General features: G+C 40.4%; 1 protein-coding gene across 1 annotated transcript in view; it reads left to right on the top strand.

Moving 5' to 3' along the window:
- Positions 1-15,427, top strand: part of LOC117820875 (V-set and transmembrane domain-containing protein 2-like protein) — a 52,425-nt gene extending 36,998 nt beyond the window's left edge. Inside the window, exons 2-4 of the mRNA XM_034694802.1 lie at positions 7,747-7,916; positions 9,400-9,444; positions 13,718-15,427. Of these exons, the coding sequence (XP_034550693.1) occupies positions 7,747-7,916; positions 9,400-9,444; positions 13,718-14,185 (683 nt within the window). The 3' untranslated portion in view covers positions 14,186-15,427. The remainder of the gene's footprint in view (positions 1-7,746; positions 7,917-9,399; positions 9,445-13,717) is intronic.
- Positions 15,428-18,268: the final 2,841 nt, after the last annotated feature.

Below are 18,268 nucleotides of genomic sequence, written 5' to 3'. Positions count from 1 at the left end.
ATGGAATTCTGCTTGAGAATTGTTGCATTGTATATCTACATGTATATTTACAGAGAGTATTTATCTGACAGGTATGACACTGTTATGGTTTAGTGTTCATCAGAGTGACAGCCTGGGGGAAGAAACTGTTCTTATGGCGGGTTGTTTTGGCGCACAGTGATCTGTAGCGCCTGCCGGAGGGGAGGAGTTTGAAGAATTTGTGTCCAGGGTGTGAGGGGTCAGCGGTAATGCTCCCTGCCCGTTTCCTGGCCCGGGACCGGTACAAGTCCTGGATGGGGGGCAGGTCGACACCGATGATTTTCTCTGCAGTCCTTATAGTCCGCTGCAGTCTGTGTTTGTCTAGTTTGGTTGCAGAGCCAAACCAGACAGTGATGGAGGTACACAGAACAGACTGGATGATGGAGGTGTAGAACATGATCAGCAGCTCCTGAGGCAGGTTGAACTTCCTGAGCTGACGCAGGAAGTACATCCTCTGCTGGGCCTTTTTTCTGATTGTGTCTATGTGGGAGGTCCACCTCAGGTCCCGGGAAATAGTGGATCCCAGGAACCTGAAAGAGTCCACAGTAGACACAGTGCTGTTCAGGATGGTGAGGGGGGGGAGTGGGGGGGGGCTTCTCCTGAAGTCCACTGTCATCTCTACCGTCTTGAGCGGGTTCAGCTCCAGATGGTTCTGACTACACCAGAGGGCCAGCTGTTCCACCTCCTGTCTGTAAGCAGACTCGTCTCCGTCCTGGATGAGACCGATGACGGTGGTGTCGTCTGCAAACTTCAGGAGTTTCACCGAGGGGTCTCCTGAGGTGCAGTCATTGGTGTAGAGGGAGAAGAGCAGTGGGGAGAGAACACATCCCTGTGGGGCGCCAGTGCTGATGGTCCGGGTGCTGGATTTGATGCTCCCCAGCCTCACCTGCTGTCTCCTGTCCGTCAGGAAGTTGGTGATCCACTGACAGATGGAGGCCGGCACTGTGAGCTGGGTGAGTTTCTGGTGCAGGATGTCTGGTATGATGGTATTGAACGCAGAGCTGAAGTCCACAAACAGGATCCTAGCGTAGGTCCTGGGGGAGTCCAGGTGATGCAGGATGTAGTTCAGACCCATATTGACTGCATCCTCCACCGACCTGTTTGCCCGATAGGCAAACTGCAGGGGGTCCTGCTCTACTGTATGTGTAAATAAGGCATCATGTGAGTACGGCTGAAGTTATCGTACACAGACTGGAGGAAACATCTCCTGCTTCCTCTATCACCGCTGTAATTACCACATTTCATTTCTCAAACAAATAAACGATACAAGGCATCGCCCCAGCACCCGCCCACAGCTATCTTCTACCTAACACACTGTGTCTTTCTCTCTCTTTCTCTCAGTCACACACACTGTCTCATATCAATCCCTCTCTTTATTCTTTCAATATATGAGTCTCTCACAGACACACAGAGCCTCGCTCTCATAAACACCAACCCGCTCATTAATTCAATCTTTGTTGTCAGTTTATTCCCTCGCTTATTGCACAAACAAAATCTCTTTTTCTCATTCTTGTGAACTCTCTTTCTCTCGTATTAATTTCTCTTTCCATCTCAAATTTCCTTTTGTGGAAAATGTGCCCGACTGTAGATTTTTTTGAGCAGCGATTTGAAGCAATTGCCCGAAAACGTTGAGCAATCCACTGTTTATCTTGGAGATAATGATAATGCTTCAGGGTGAACAGGCCTTTTATAGCCTCAATTATGACATTGTGTCGATTAGAGATGACTATTACTAACAGAGCATTGGGAGGCCGTGTTTTTGAATCATTGTAATTCTGAAATCAATGGAGAGGAAGATAATTAAACTTAAAGAGGTAATCTGTAAGACTTACTTATGTCTGTCTTCATTTTATAGTTAAATCTGCAGATAAGTATCACATATAAGCTGCATTATTTAAATTAAGTTAAGCTAATCTACTAGCATATAGGGAATCAGCACGTCATGTGTAAGGCGTCCAATATCGTGAATATTTGGATGACCTGTACATCAGACAGTTGATGTTCTGAGCCATTACATGTGTGCCTGTGGTGACCTCAGAGTGTTGTTTCTGCTGATACAGCCTGCCATGGTCACTTGCTATACTAAATAAACACCAACAATCCTTAAAATATGGATATAACATTTATATTATAACATTTTGAAATTTCAAAGTTTTTGCAAGTTGGTAGATCTGTTTCCCTGCTTATTGCCTTTGAATCTGACAAATACCTCAAGTAATCAATCCCATCCCTCAGGGTTCTCATGCAATGATGGAAATGTTAACTACTCCTGTAAATAGATCATATAGCAACAACTTGGCAACAGAAGAGATATGGTCCTCTCAGCTCATGCAGTGCTCAGCTATTAGCCAGAAAGCTAACAGTTAGCTGACAGTATTCAAAGTCGTGCCATTTTCATGAAATCATAAAGTTTCACAAAGCATATGAACAGTTGGCTGCAAACTTAAGTAGTGAGCTGAAGATTGAATGGCATGATCTTTTCGGCTTATGTGATCAAGAGAAGCATAAGTGCAGGAGCTGGGTTTTTCACGCAGCTGGTGTGTTACAGCCCACAGCAGTCTTATGCTGTTCAGAGGCGCTGGGGGCGACACCAGGCGTGTAGTTTTCCTGCTTTGCTTCTCATTTTCTTTCCTCAGCAGCATCCTAATCAAAAATGTGTCTTATTCTCTTATTAGTATTTCATGTTCTTAATTACTATAAAGCCTGTAGTATAGGTGGCACGGTATATGAGATGCAGTCCGTTCTTATGGGCCTCTCAGAGGGAAAACTGTCTTCCTGTATGACAATTTTCATCATACTCAAGGCGTGTAGTTTCTGTGCAGATGTGCATGTTCTGGAGCAATTTTTCCATGCGATGTGGAGTGTGCATCCTGCTCGCTGCTGGTACACTAATTGAGCTCTGCCTATGATAGCGTTGACATTTGTGAGGCACTGCCCACAACCAATTTGCCTGGAATCACCCACCTCCACCTCCGCTGGTCACTAGCGAGCAGAAGCCTCTGGTGTCAAAAAATGAAGCCAGTGTTGAAGTGCTAAAAGCTGTCAGTACCTTAAGGGTCCATTTGAGGCTGGCTCCAACCATGATTACCCATATTCAAATATCCATCTTTACAGCAAAATTAAACATGTAAAGTACATGTAATGGGTCTTGCTGGTGTTAGACCCAGGGTATTTTTTAGATTTAAAAAAAAGATAATAAAAGTGTACCATATACACCAATTTTTTACCATCGATGATAGGTTGTTCATAAACTATCTGAATTATTACCTGAGGCTTTAAAAGCATCCTTGTTGCTTGGTTACTCAGGGTAATTACAGGCTGGTACATAGCCAGAGTATTACTTCAGAGCAGAGGACAGACACTTTTAACTGAACTACAAAGTAGTCTCCCATTGTGAGGAATTAGTGACACCCTGCAGCCACTCAGAGTAGAGTTTTCACCCAGACCATAATATAATATAAATTAGATAAGCATTGGCAGTGTGCTTTCTCTAAATGGCAACAGAGAGTTATCTTCCCCACATAATAATATACTTGTGATGATCATCACATTTCCCTGTGGTCTCTAAATGTGTTAAACATTGGGTCAGAACTGTGCATGGATTTTGCATTGTGGACTTCAAAGCAAAGTAGAAAAAGACTGATTATTATCACTGAGAGCATCATCAGAGGCTCCGTCTCTTACACAGCAGTTTTTATGTCCCAGCTTTGAATATTATCAACCAGAGAGGGGCTGTGGGCATTGTTACAGGCTTCAGCTGCGTAATGTCAAATCAATACCTGGTGCGTTTCGGGTTTCACAAATGAAAAATACAAACAGATTTGATCAATGTACAAGAGGGATGTATGACTCCAGGCTCCTACTGCTCTGTTGTTCTACAAGACAGATCCTTAGTGCAGCCTCAGCGTATGAACGGCTAAGGTTAATCTATGAACCAGGATCAAAATCAGCTGCTTAACCGGTGCAGGTTTGACTTGTTTTTATTGACTGAATAAGCCGGACAAATCTATGATTAATGGCACTCTGAAAAATGAATCAGATGAATGGGAAGACTTGGGCTGGCTTTTGAGCAGCTTTGTTATAAACACACAGAAACCTCTGATGTGTCAGTGACAGTAAACAATCATGTGGAGCTGTTTTGGGTGGAATCAAACTCTTCATGCGTGACTCAGGATCTCCCATGAGGGAAAACACTTGTTTACATGGTTGAAGGGAAATCTCAGTCATGAGGAGAGGAAACTATTGTGACAGTCACAGTATTGAAGGTTCAGTCCTGATTATTGTCATGTTGAAAATAAGGAGAAACAAAGGACCTTGTTTCATACTGATTAATGTCATAGGAGGGTTGGTGGCTTTCAGGCCTCATTTAAAGGGTTAGTTTGTTTTTTTGAAGCAGATTTTATTTGTCAGTTTTAATTTGAGATTTTACTTTGAGAGGAGGAAAGAGGGGTCAAGATATCATTATAATATCCATTATGAATAAAGCTACTATCACTGACTGTATGCTGTTAAAACATGTGACAAAACAAAAAAAAGAGAGAGAAATAACACGCTCTGAATCTTATGGTTAGTAGTCTCATTAATGATTCATAAAATAAAAAAATTCTTCTTCTTCTTCTTCTTCTTCTTCTTCTTCTTCTTCTTCTTCTTCTTCTTCTTCTTCTTCTTCTTCTTCTTCTTCTTCTTCTTCTTCTTCTTCTTCTTCTTCTTCTTCTTCTTCTTCTTCTTCTTCTTCTTCTTCTTCTTCTTCTTCTTCTTCTTCTTCTTCTTCTTATTATTATCATATAGCAGTTTGCTGTTTCACTCTGTATGAACCTGATCTTTGAAGAAAACAAATGAACATTAGATTCTGACTGATCCTGTTGGCGTGTCTAGTGATTTAAATGATCAATTAAGTTACAGGACTGTGCGTCGTGCATGGATGTGCACCACACCTCTCTTAATGGGGAGACTCGCTCATTGATTCTGCTGCAGAGGGACAACTGCAGGTCTCAAACATACCTGCAACCCATCTGCTATTAATCAGAATTAGTGACACCGTGCAGCCAACATCTTGTAACCAGTGGTTGAGCCTCTTTAGTTACACTAACACTACCGTTAGCATGCTATCAGTAATGTTATCAACAGTCCAAGCATCTCATGTGCTTTTCTGGGTTAATCCTGAACAGATGTCTGTGGAAGTTTGAGCTTGTCCCTGTCTTCTCCTGGATAATACTTTTACATTTCAAACATGTTAAAATGCTCTTTCTTGCAATTGCGGTAAAATTGTCGAAATCAACACACACAACTCATTGCGTGCAGTCTTTCGGCATCCTGGCAGGAACTGTTACTGTGTAGGACCACACATGAAGGTATATGCCAGTGAACACACAGTCATGTCACAGCTGCTCCAAACTGAATAAATTATGAGGGCCATATACTAAAATACCAACACAAATGTTAAAATAGTCTTTATATGTGAAGAAGTGCAGGTCCCCCTGTCCATCTTATGGGTCCTAATGAAGCCAATGCTCAGGCCAAGTACGAATCATCAGTGCTTGAGTCCAAGTCAAGTCACAAGTCCTGAAAATAAGAACTTACAACTCTAGCATGGTTCCTTGTCAGCTAATGTAAGATAAATATTGTTTAAGGTGGATGTTTCTAACCTTATTTGACACCTGTAGCGCACATTGGACACACCTCACAATCAAAAAGAGACTTAAAGCTGCTGCAGACACGATGTACAAATCAGGTGTGCTAATAATTGCTGCTTATGTGTCTTGAAAGCTGCTTGTTTGTGTTGCAGAATGATATCAATGAGAGAGGGAAATTCAAGTTTTGCAAGTCAGAGGATTTTCTGGTTCTGCAGAGCTCACTGATCAAAGCGTGTCATTAACACGTTGCCAAAACACTGCATGCTCGTCGTACTGAAGGACAAATTGGATAACAGTGTCTTCAAAATGATAACTGATGTTTACCATCCAGCCTGAGCCTCTCTGTGCCAGATCCACTGTCTGTCAGTCTGCTGAGACACTGAGAAATACAACTGTCAGACCAGATATGTCTCAGTAAATAGCTGCATCCTTTGTGCATCCTCCTCTAAACGGACGGTCTTAAACTGAAGGTGCATTCAAGGACTCCTGTCGACAAAATTTCCAATGTCAGAAATAATTTGAATCATAGAATAAGCATTCAGAACTGAGTTGTCTTCAAGTTTATGGTTCAAGTTGTGACAGTTTACTTCAACAGCTGATTGACAACTGTCACATTTCATCAATTATAAGGATTTATAGTGAATATTGATTAAAATTTGGAAGGCTGGTACATCCTACCATGTTTCTGCTTGCAATTGTATGTAAAATTATTTCCAGGGAGAAGTTTACAGCCTCAAAAGGTCTTAAAGTTGCCTTTCCAAAGCTTGTAGATAACACTCATCAATACAAAAGGAAAACCAGTGATCAGCAAACTAAAATTTCATTCAGACCAACATGTAAGGATAATCTGTTATGTTTTGGGGTAAATATTTATCTACATCGGACAATTAATTTAACTTTCCCTCTTCATAAATGTGACTCAGTATTGATGTAAATTCTTTCTCGTATACAGGACTCCCTGGTGCATAACTGAGACGGCAGCTGGTCTGTTGGGTTTTGTTTTAATGGTTTTGTGCACGTGTAGAGACGAGAGAGCTCATAATGTGGTTTTTCATTTAGCTCCTGCTGCACCTTAATCTAACACTTCCCACTGTTCATGTTATTAACAGGAAATCAACAGGAAAGTTTTAGACTGTGCAGACAAGCTTTGCAAGTGGATTGAGTCACTCTCACAAAATGCTCCATGTTGCATGAAAGCAACTGTCAGACTGATAGCATGTAGTGTTTAACTGTTCGAGTATTTCCTTATACCTTTCCTTAATTTATTCATGTATTTATGTTAATGTATACCTGTTGTTTCAAAGCTTGACACCAATGCTACACTAAATTTATGGTCAGTTTAAAGGTTTATAATCAAAAATCAGTCATAGATGTCGGAATGCTTTCTTTTTGTTGACACTGGTTTTACAGGATCTGCTTTTGGCCTTTAGTGGCAAGAAAATCAATCATACAATCCTCATTTATACAGCACGAGTTCAAAACAAATGTTATATTAAGACACATAACATGAAGAGTAGGTTCAGACTGCGCTCTTTGTTGTATCATTTACAGAAACCTGTTAATCCTGAATAAACAAAACATTTAGCATCATACAGCGAGTCGCAGCAGCGAGGAAAAAGTTCCCTTTGACCGGCAGAACCCTCGAGCAGAACCAGACTCATGTAGAACAACTATCTGCATTTTTACTTTGAATTCACAAAGATTTTCCACACTTCATTAGGACTTTTATTACTTATTATTATTTTTTGATATTATCTTCTTTTCTCCCACACGAGTCAACACTTGCAGAAATGCTGCACAGATCTTGTACATCCTGGCACAAAACAATCAAAGCAGATCTAACCATATAGTCATTGTAAGGCTCCATTATTAGTCTTTTACTGAATATGAATTGCATATAATCAGTTTCCAATAAAACTAATGATGCAAATTATTTTTTTGGTCAGCAACATTGAACTTTTATTTTACATAAGCTTGTATTCATTGCTTAATGTCTGGACCTCAACAGTACTTTCGTTCCTGATCCAATGCCTCAAACACAAACAGGCTTGTAAGCAACGCTTGTCAACATGTCTCTTTCTCTGTCTTTCCACAGCCATGTTCACTGAGGTGCCTCATGATATGACGGCTCAGAGAGGACAGGATGTTGAGATGGCATGCTCCTTTAGAGGGGCTGGAACACCCTCGTATTCACTGGAGATCCAGTGGTGGTACATCAGGAACCACGTGGACTGGACCGACAAACAGCCCTGGACGACCAATGAGGTGAGACCATCAAACACACCAGAGGCTTTCTAGGGTTTAGTCTTTTAGTGTAGCAGTGATTATTTCTGCACAAAAACTGTTTACCAGCCGCTTAACTTTCAGGCGCAACTGCAAATGATATGAAAACTTTTTGACCAATAATACAAGCATCTATAACAATGCTGAATTGCGCAACACTTTCATGATCTAGGAACATGAAAAAATGTATATTAGAAAAAACATGTAAAAAAAGAAGCAAAAGTGTTTGTAAGCAAAGATAAAGGTGGATTTGAACTCTTCACCAGAACCTGACCTTAACTGTGTCACAACCAGTTTACAGATGGGCTTCTTAGACTAAACTTTGACCTCAAGTACATCCCGTAGTTGAGAAGCACACCTTTATCTGTGCGGTCACAGTGTTTTTTATTGGGTTTTTTTGTTATATTTTGGGGCTTTTTGCCTTTATTTGATAGGACAGCTGAAGAGAGACAGGAAATGTGGAGAGTAGAGAGGGGGGAAGACATGCAGGAAATGGTTGCGGCCGGGAGTCAAATCAGCGACCTCTGCGTCAAGGATTGTAGCCTCTGTAAGTAGGGCGCTTAGACCACTAGGCCACCAGTCCGCCGACAGTGGTTTTTAAAAGTGTCAATGTTTTTTATTTTCATGCAGAAAGTGTCTCGTGTCTTTACATCAATCTTAACTCTCATGCATTTCATTTTTCATAAACACAATGTTAAGATGGTGCTCTGAAAAGATTAAACTAAAAGACCCAAGTTCTTTTTAACTCAAAGTCTCCTTGAAGATGCCTCTTTCAGGACTATAAAATCTGTGATTTCACACCTTAAAGGATTATTAGGAATTAATATATGGGATCTATTGGTGGCAGAAGCTGAAAATAGTATTCATCAGTATGTTTTTGTAAGTGCATGAATAAAATAAAAAAATAAGAATTTTTGCATTGTATGACCTGAAATTAAGCGAGGAGCCTGCTTGTCCAACACGTCTGCCATGTTTCAAAGCCATGTTTCTACTGTAGCCCAGAACAGACAAACCAAACACTTGCTCCAGAGTCAGGCTTTCCTACTTTACCCAAGTTTCCTGCCTCTGTAGGTTCTCCTAAACGTATAGAAAAGGAGAGGAGAACATTTAGAAGCTGGTTTCAATTTGCAACCTTATTGCCTGCTGCCACTAAATCCTACACACTGCTCCATTAAGCTTGTATTTATAACTTCAAAGTGCATTAATGAGTTTTGGGGCCCTTGGGGACAGTAATAATCAAACAAGGAGATAAACAGTTTACACCGTTTCCCTGGTAAAGTGTTTATCCATAATGTTAAGCAAACAATTGCTATTATATATCTTGCCGTCACAGAACATTATTAGTGTTCATTTGGGGGTCACATTTCTCTTCATTAGACAGTTGAGTTCATATATTCCCATTCAGAGGAATAATTTGTAAACTTATTAAGATTAAGTTCTTGTGTTTTTTTGTTTTTGTTTCCAGGTGGCTACTGAGGAGGAGATGCCAAAAGATGCTACAAAGATAAGTGTGAGTTAATCACGCGGCTGTCATTCCTGAGAAAAGCCTTATGTTTGCCTTGGTGTTATGTGACAAAATTGAAGCACAAAACCCTTGTGATTACATTCACACTTTTTGTTCCGGATGATCCGCAAATGTTGTACTTATGTTGTATTACACACAAGGATCAGATTTTCCCTCGCAGCAGTGAGCGCTCCAGACGACACATCAACATGTTCCCTTCATCCTTGATGGGTTTGTAGAATCACAGTGTCAGCCAAAGAGCAGGCAGTGCCGGAGCCGGTAGGTGGTTAAGTGTCCTCCTCGAGGGGGCATGGCCTGCACTGCATCATCTTCAAATTCTCATAAACGCCCCTGCATCTTTATGACTTCAACAGCAAATTCAAGTGATAAACAGTGATGGGGACAGGCTGGGAAGTCAGCACAACTTTTTATACCTCCTCTGGTATCCATGGAGACTTTGAGTTCCTCACCCAGGAGAACAGTTTCCCACAACAAGCTGGGAGGAAGACAGTGCAGCCATATTGTAGCTGAAACGTGAACTTTTCCCCTCTAATTAACTGCAGAAGTGAGCAGAATGTGAATGACTGTTAATTATCTCTACAACAACCCTCTCCTCTCGCTAAATCTCTTTCCGCTGTCTTAGTGCTCCTGTAAACCAAATCCAAAATAGCCCTCTAACTACTGTCTTATGTGCATCCTAGTAAGCACCTGAGAAGAATTAGAGACTTGCTTTAATCCAAACACCAAAAACATTCAGCCTTTTTCAGTTTCAGGAGACTTTGCTGATGTTTGATTGTAAAAGGGATTGGCTACATTTGGATCCAAAGGCCATGTTTGATGGCTTTAAGAGATTATTAACTGCAGTGGTATGGAATTGGACCAATGGCTATTTTCAATTTAGAGGAGAATTAGAGCAGCATCTTGATAGTCTATGTTCAGGGACTGCTGTTGGGGGTCTTCGGGGGAGGCCTAGCTTCTGTATCAATATAGCACTACCTTAAACTAGCTTAAAGAACGATCGCTGAGAAATGAGGAATCTCAGCTAGTGTTGCACGTGTTTGCTAGCTGATGACTATCCCAGGTCGAAAAGAAAGTGTACTTAACAATCACCAAGTATGTTATAAGCAGATTTCTACTCATAGTGCATTGAAGATGCATTCTTCTGTTTCAACATACAAGACACAATTATACTTCAAATACTTGTTTAACTAATATGACAAATATTCTTCTAAGAAATATGCTAAAATGTTAGCATATTATTAGCTCCATAGTAATGTATCTGCCTTAAACATATTTGTTCATTCTTACATGAAGTATACTTGTGTTTACTTTATGTAAACACATTAAAGGAAAATCTACTTCAAAGGCTCTGTAAGGAGTTTTTCATGTTGTGTTGATTCTGGTGACCGCTTTGGACAACATCAGGAGTGTTTATGCTGGATGGAGACTAAGTTTCTGATGAGCTCCACTACAAAAGAATAGAACAATTTGAACCATCCCATTAAAGGCTGCACAACATAAATTACCCCATACATCATTGTTGTGTGCAGAGCCAGAGAGGGGGTATTCTAAAACATGATCCGTCACACTGAGGTGGTCTCAAGAAACAGTCTAAACAGCAAAGTTAGCTGGTTTATCATTTTAGTAAATAAGCATTATTTGCCAATACTTTCAACTCTGATACCCATGTAAACATATGATAGTTCAAGTGACATTTAGAAAGGCTGTAGCTACAAATACCTCCGGCTAATCATTCAGTATTTGCATTTAAACCATTGTGAGTAAAAGCACCAGTGTAGATATCAAAATATACATCTATCCCCTGCAAAATCAAAGATGTGTCTGTAACCATCTTTACAATTTTCTTTGTTTATGTTGAAGCAAACACAGAAAAACATGAAGCCTCTCTCCCTCCTCCCAAGAGGCTAGCTGCTGCTGATACGCTGTAATGAAGGCACCAGCTGTGCTTGGGTGACTGAGTGTGTGTGTGTGTGTGTGTGTGTGTGTGTGTGTGTGTGTGTGTGTGTGTGTGTGTGTGTGTGTGTGTGTGTGTGTGTGTGTGTGTGTGTGTGTGTGTGTGTGTGTGTGTATGTGTATGTGTGTGTGTGTTTGGGTGAAGCCGATCACTGCAGGCTCTACAGCTGGAAAATCATTATGAGCTCTCTGTATATAATGGATGGGGGCTGCCATATTTATAATCAAACACAAACATGGTAGATGCTTACACATATGGCAACACAAACAAATGAATAATGAAACAAAACAGCGCTAATTTTTTACATACAGTGGCACACACACAGGGACCGTCTCCACACCTACCTCCACCAGCTTCACAGGGAGGAAGGTGGATGATAAACGAAGTCGTATTTATATCTCTGTGCGTCACATCTCATGATGTACCAAGTGACTCTAATCATCTCAGCAGTGCTTCTCTGTGAACTTGCAAAGCTTTTACCTCCAAGATGAAGTGTCTCCATACTTTCAAGGCCACAAATAGAATTTGTAAAGCAGCACCTTTGTCTGAGTGTGCATGTGTGGGAGTAATTGGCTCCAAGGAGGTCGGCTGTAAAGCGTTACAAAGCTGCACCCTAGCAGAGATTTCAGCATCACATCTATGTTGAAGGTTTCATATTCTTTTTTTCAGCCAATTTGTGCGGCTATCTACATATAAGCCAGGATTTCTTCTTGTTAAACCCAGCAAAGCCAAATTAATGGCAGAAACCCATAAACCTCTTAAACAGATAATAAATACAAAGTGTGGAGTGGATTTTAACAAACAAGTGCAACAAGAGGAGGAATTAAAAGAACCACTCTACTTACAGTTTAATAAGAAGACATTTTTTACTGTCATGTCTGTCTTTCAAACACTTGACTGGTGCCATGAGACAGTTAGCTTAACTTAGCTTAGCATCAAGACTGTAAATGAGAACAAAATGGCCTTGCTCTGTCCAAAGTTTTGAAAAAGGTCAAACACTCAGTAGTTGTCATTTAATTTCTCATTTCGTTCAATATGTAGTTCTTGGCTGAGAGCATTGGATCCCTAATTGCTTGGCAATCTCTCCATGACACCAGGACTGCAGAGTCACTGCTCCCCGCCAAGATATATCCCAGCAAATAAAATCTAATCAATGTAAGTGATTTTACTTACTAAAACATAAAAATCTAGTTTTGCAGGACTTGAACAGCAGTGTTAGAAGTCAGATTACCTGGTTGTTGGACCCAGTGATAGCCCCCTACCTCCAAACTTAACTGACTTATTCCCTCGACTGCATTACCCTACCTCTGCCTTTTCAACCATTATTATTACTAAAACCACATGATGTTGTAGCCAACAGAGCTCCTGAAGTCTTGCAAAGGTGATCAATTTTATCTTTTGCACACAAGTTATTTTCTTGTGTGAACAAGATCAGTCTTCTGGGGAGCAGATGTATACTTGCTCTCCTGCTATGTATGATAGACTGGGCATAAACATTCAAGCAAAACCAGCCGTTTAGTCTGAGGAATGATAGGTATCTTTAGGCCACTTTATTATGATAATCATAATAATCATAGCTTTTTATTTATATAGCACCTTTAGAAACTGATATTTCCAAGTACTTTGACTGACAGAGCATGGCAGAAACTTAAGAGGGAGACAAATTAAACTCTATTCTAAGGATACAAAAAAAATACAAGGTAAAAAAGAATAAATGCAAATTAATCAGATTTAAGTGATGCAACAGTAGACCATTGAACAATGTTAGTACTGAGGTAAAACACATCAAAGGGCAATAAAAAGGTTTTAAGAAGAAGACGACATCACATCAGAGAAAACAGAAACAGCGATGAGATAAAAAAAAATCAGTATTTTGTAATAAGTTGAGGCAATGCTTCAACACAGGATCCCAGAATTTAGTTGACTGTTGGACAGCATTTCAACACCACAGAGATTCATGTTGTATCTATGATCTGGCTATTAAAGCACAGCGTATACAGTAAATCCATATCATGTCAAAAGTTTTCGATATTACGATATTACGAGTTTCTAAAACATACCACAAAGATAGATACTTTCATCGAGAAAATCTGACTTCAATTAAATAAACAAAACATAAGACTGGGTATTAACTGTACAATTTGTAATGTTGTGGTGGAAATTTAACTCATGCTGTGCGAGTGAAACGTTTACTGGTTCATAACTTGTGCACTCAAGATATAAATACCTCATTGGATTTTAGGGTCTTTGTAGTTTCCTAATTAAATGTAATCTCATAATTCCTCTAATTTCTGTCTGTTCCAGGTTGTGAAAGTTGTAGGAAGCAACATCTCCCACAAACTCCGCCTCTCTCGAGTCAAGCCCTCTGATGAAGGCATCTACGAATGCCGTGTCATCGACTTCAGCGACGACGAAGGTGCCCGCCACCACCGTGTCAGAGCCTACCTGCAGGTGGTGCCGGAGAGCGACATCATCGACAACACCCACAACGACAACTTCGAGGCCCTTGATGACACCAAGGGAGGAGTCGAATTCAACGATGGAGACGACATGGAGTCTCACCGAGGCACCAAAGAGCACGCTCATGCTCATCACCAGAACCACGGGCACCACCAGGAGCACGGCAAGCGTCCTTCATCGCCATCCCACCACGGCCACAGCCACAGCGGGAACAGCCAGCAGCACAAGGCGGGCAGAGAGCTGAGGAAGAGGGAAGCGGACAGTAACCACAGCCACAATGACTGCAGCAACGAGCCCAGCTGTGCACTGTAGATGTTTGCTTAAATAGACCTGAGTGATGGAATAACGTAATGTGTGTCACAGCATTAAAAAGCTACTCTTCCTACACAGTGTAAGCTTTTGTACAAATCCAGAATACAAAGAAATGTGCTGTAAGGCTTATTCGACTGTGCCAGGAATGTAGCTTTTTCTTGCTGTGCTTGGAACTGGGTTGGACTGCTCACTGTCTTTAAAGCCTGGCTTCACCACATTCAGCTAAAGGGGGCTGATGTGTAGATCTAAGCAGCTCCTCTGTTTCTGTTCTCAGCACCAACAAAAAAGACCCTGTCTTACGGTTAACTCATGCTTCTCTTGTACTTCAGATACTGTAAATGACCCAGCTCAGCTTTCTCGCTCATACTCCCTCCTCTGCCTTACTTTTCATTTGATGCACTCTTGGTGGAAAGGACAGTATTTTACCTTTTGTAAATGGGTTCATGCTTGGTAAAAGAATATGTTTCTTTTTGCTGAGAGTGCACTGAATGAAACCACACTGTCAGTGATTTTTTCCTGGACATGACGTCCAGTCGGATTCTTTAGCTTTCCTCCTTGAGCACAATCTACATCACATCTGTTTGAGTATTCAAATAATGGACATGAAACGGTGCAAACTCTGCAATCACCTTAAACTCAACAAGTGATTCTGTGTTTACTGGCAGGGAGACAGAGCAGGCTTTCTTCAGAACAAATCTATCATTGATGGAGAAAGCCTCAGTTCATCTGAGTTGAAGTAAAAACAATAGAAAGACTGGGATTTATACCACAATTGTGTGCAATTCAAACAAAGCACATCACAGTCTGTGTTTACTCCACAGTGCTTGCGAGCTTTTGAGTTTGCAGCACAACAGAAAATATGATTTTTTCTTCCCTTTGTGCTGCAGGTTCGATCCGTTCATGGTTGTTCAGGCTGAGAGAAATCAATCATGTTGTTCCATTTGGACGGCCACCTGTTTGGAAAGCCATGAAAACATCTAAATCTGTGGCACTAAATTAAAAATCTGATTTGGTGTGCCTCTGAATCAACTCTGTGGCCATAAACCAATAGAAGAAATCCATCCATCTTGGTGCAAGTTACTTTTTGGGAAGAGCAATGCTGTATTTCTACCCGGGCTCAGCTCTCTCACCCTGACGCTCATCAATCATTTAAAAAGCCTCAATCCTCTCCACTACAAGCCTCTAATCCACTCTGTATATATGACTGTATTATAGGAAATAAAGTGAGTGCATGTTCAGTAATTTTCTTAAAAACTTTTTCAACCAACCATACACAAAGCAAGTGGGTTACTTAAGGTTATTCATGTCATTTGTTAGTTTCTCATCCTTTAAAACTTAATGTTCAGAATCTTTTTCCACTTTTCACATCCTGCCAAATAGAGCTTTTGTTTCTCTGAGTCATTTCCGCTTTACTGCTCTCCAGAAGTGCTGTACAGACAGATGAATGACACATTCTCTTCATAGCTGCTCAGAAAAGGGGTTTCCCTAATGTATCTTAGTACTAAAACAGTGTTTCTTAAACTACTGGACTGTATGTGCAGGGCCGCTAACACAAGTGTCACCATGTTTTTAAAGAGCCTCCATGTGGGATGCATTTCATGTAGTATGAGACAAGATTTGAAAGGCTGTTTTAATTCTGCCAGTTTTCTAACCCAATGATAATCTCTTTGCTTAGACGCTTGTTTGAGGTGCTGGACAATACTCCACTCTGAAGCGATGAAATGGGTCAAAGTACATGCCGGTAACACTCTGTAAAAGCCTCCAGCAGTAAGGCCGAGACGTGAAAAGGAAAATGTTGTTAGTGAAACACTGAAATCAGCTGTCGTTACTGCCTAAAATACGGTCTGTGTCTCAAGGCCATGAGGGTCTCCACGTCCTCGCTGTGTTATCCATCAGAGGATGCTACAGTGCTCCTGAGATTCTTGGCTGTCCCTGTAAACTGAAAGGATGCTCGAGTGGAGGGATGACTGATCAGTGGGATTGTTTTATTTTTCAACAAGTAACTTTGATTTAGTGTTTTGTAAAGAAGAGAACACTGGTAAAAAAAAATGAAGAGGGATAATGTACATTTCTTCTAGAATGTTTGGTCTCACTCTAAGTGTATGGCTTTATCAAATGGAATAAATTGTATATGAAACAGAAATCTGAATCTATGGTCACTTTCTTCTTGGTCTACACCCTTTGAGACACCTATAAAATGCAATCTGTTTCTCTGACACCAAACCTAGAAAACATATGATCCCATCTCACCTTTGCATTTACATTTTGGATTTAATCTTGTTGCAATCATAGACCGTATCAAAGAGAAGTTGATGTTGCTGCCTTGACATCAGACATTGGTTACAGAACCACATTTTTGAAGCCTCAAGTTCAGAATTTAGGCTATTGGTATCTTAGCTTCTATTTTGAAGCCAGATATGATCCTACTTGGGTTTACAGGTAACCAGAGGTGTCAAGTAACATCTTTATCTTACTTAAGTAGAAATTTTGGGTATCTATACTTCACTGGAGTGATTCTTTTTTTAGCCAACTTTTTACTTCTACTCCTTACATTTTCACGCACTTATCTGTACTTTCTACCCCTTACATTTTAGAAATAGCCTCGTTACACAGCTGTTCCGGGTCTTGGATGTGTGTGGGCGCTCGATGCTGGGATGTACATTTACATTCCAAGAAAGGATATTGATAACATGCCTGTGAAGTTTGACTTTTTGCACCATTACAATACTTATAGGCAACTAGTCATCATATCTTCCGCTCCATGAAACATGTTAATGCTCAGTAGGACACATATATGGTTCTTTTATGTATTTGCATACTACGAAAATGTGTCCATTTTCAATGGGCATAAATGCAGATGAAACAGGTGCAACCCAAATATTTCAACATTAACATATTAATATAACATTATAGTCATTATGGCCTTTGGAAAAATGATTTTTTGGGAGGTTGGGTAGTGCACTTTCGGCCCCTGTGGCGCAGCCTAAGCTTTAGTCCTTAATGGCATTTTTTTCCCCTTACATTACTTTTACTTTTATACCAGTGCTTTTACACTTTTACTTGAGTGAAAAGCTTGAGTTAATACTCAAACTTCTACAGACGTCTTTTCAAACCCTATTATCTATACTTCTACCTGAGTAATGAATGTGAATACTTTTGACACCTCTGCAGGTAGCCATGGGAGCTACTTTTCAATAACATGTCGCCATTTTCTATAGAATACCCTGTTCTGTCGTGCATTTCACTCAAGGTGGGACCTTAATCTACAAAATGAACATCAAGCAGCATTACACAAGACTTAAACTTAGCATTTGAAGCTATTATCAAATTATTAATATGATTATTGAAGTAATAACTCAAAGGAAATGTGTAGTGATCTCATCCTTTTGCAAAAAGGGAAGCTCGTCCCCCTGCTGTCCATTAGTAGTAATGCAGGTTAAAGGCACTGACACATTAGCGTCAGCTGCTTCCGTTATACGGACTGCCATGACAGCGCTCTTTTGTTTTATCTTCAGCTATATGATAAGCGTCTTTTGATGTTTTATAATTTGCTGGCATTGCAGCCAGGCACCTGATTAACCTTTTTTCTCAAGGTTGGTCACATCTTTCTGCTGAAGAGACTCAACTGAGCCCTTTTCCAAAACTTGGCTCTGCCAGCAGCAAATAAAGGAGGTACTAGATTGACTTTTACATCAAACGTTGACACGGCCATTACTTCTTACAATTCAACCTCAGTGCCAATTTACTTTAAGTTCCTTTAAATTCCATTATCTCTCAGTTAAAGTAGACTCTTTTCAAATGTTATCAGTTTGGCGCTCTTTTAATGTGAAGAGGGAGTGTGTACTGGTGTTATAGATGTACGAGTGGAATAATGGCAAAGGTAAGGACAACAGCACTCATTAGCGATTACATGTGGAGCTACTGTATGTAAACCAAAATATACAGTTCATTATATATACTGCAAACCTGAAGTAGAACAGGAAAACATCATAACAGCATGAACTGGAAATAAATAGCCGTCAATGGAACATGGTCAGAGATGCATTTACTCCTTGTATTAATTTGCTTTTTTCCTAATTATGA

The sequence above is a fragment of the Notolabrus celidotus genome, chromosome 11, assembly GCF_009762535.1.
Source record: "Notolabrus celidotus isolate fNotCel1 chromosome 11, fNotCel1.pri, whole genome shotgun sequence".
NCBI lineage: Eukaryota > Metazoa > Chordata > Actinopteri > Labriformes > Labridae > Notolabrus > Notolabrus celidotus.
The sequence above is the reverse complement of the archived record's forward strand: the minus strand, read 5'-3'. Positions and strand labels throughout refer to the sequence as shown.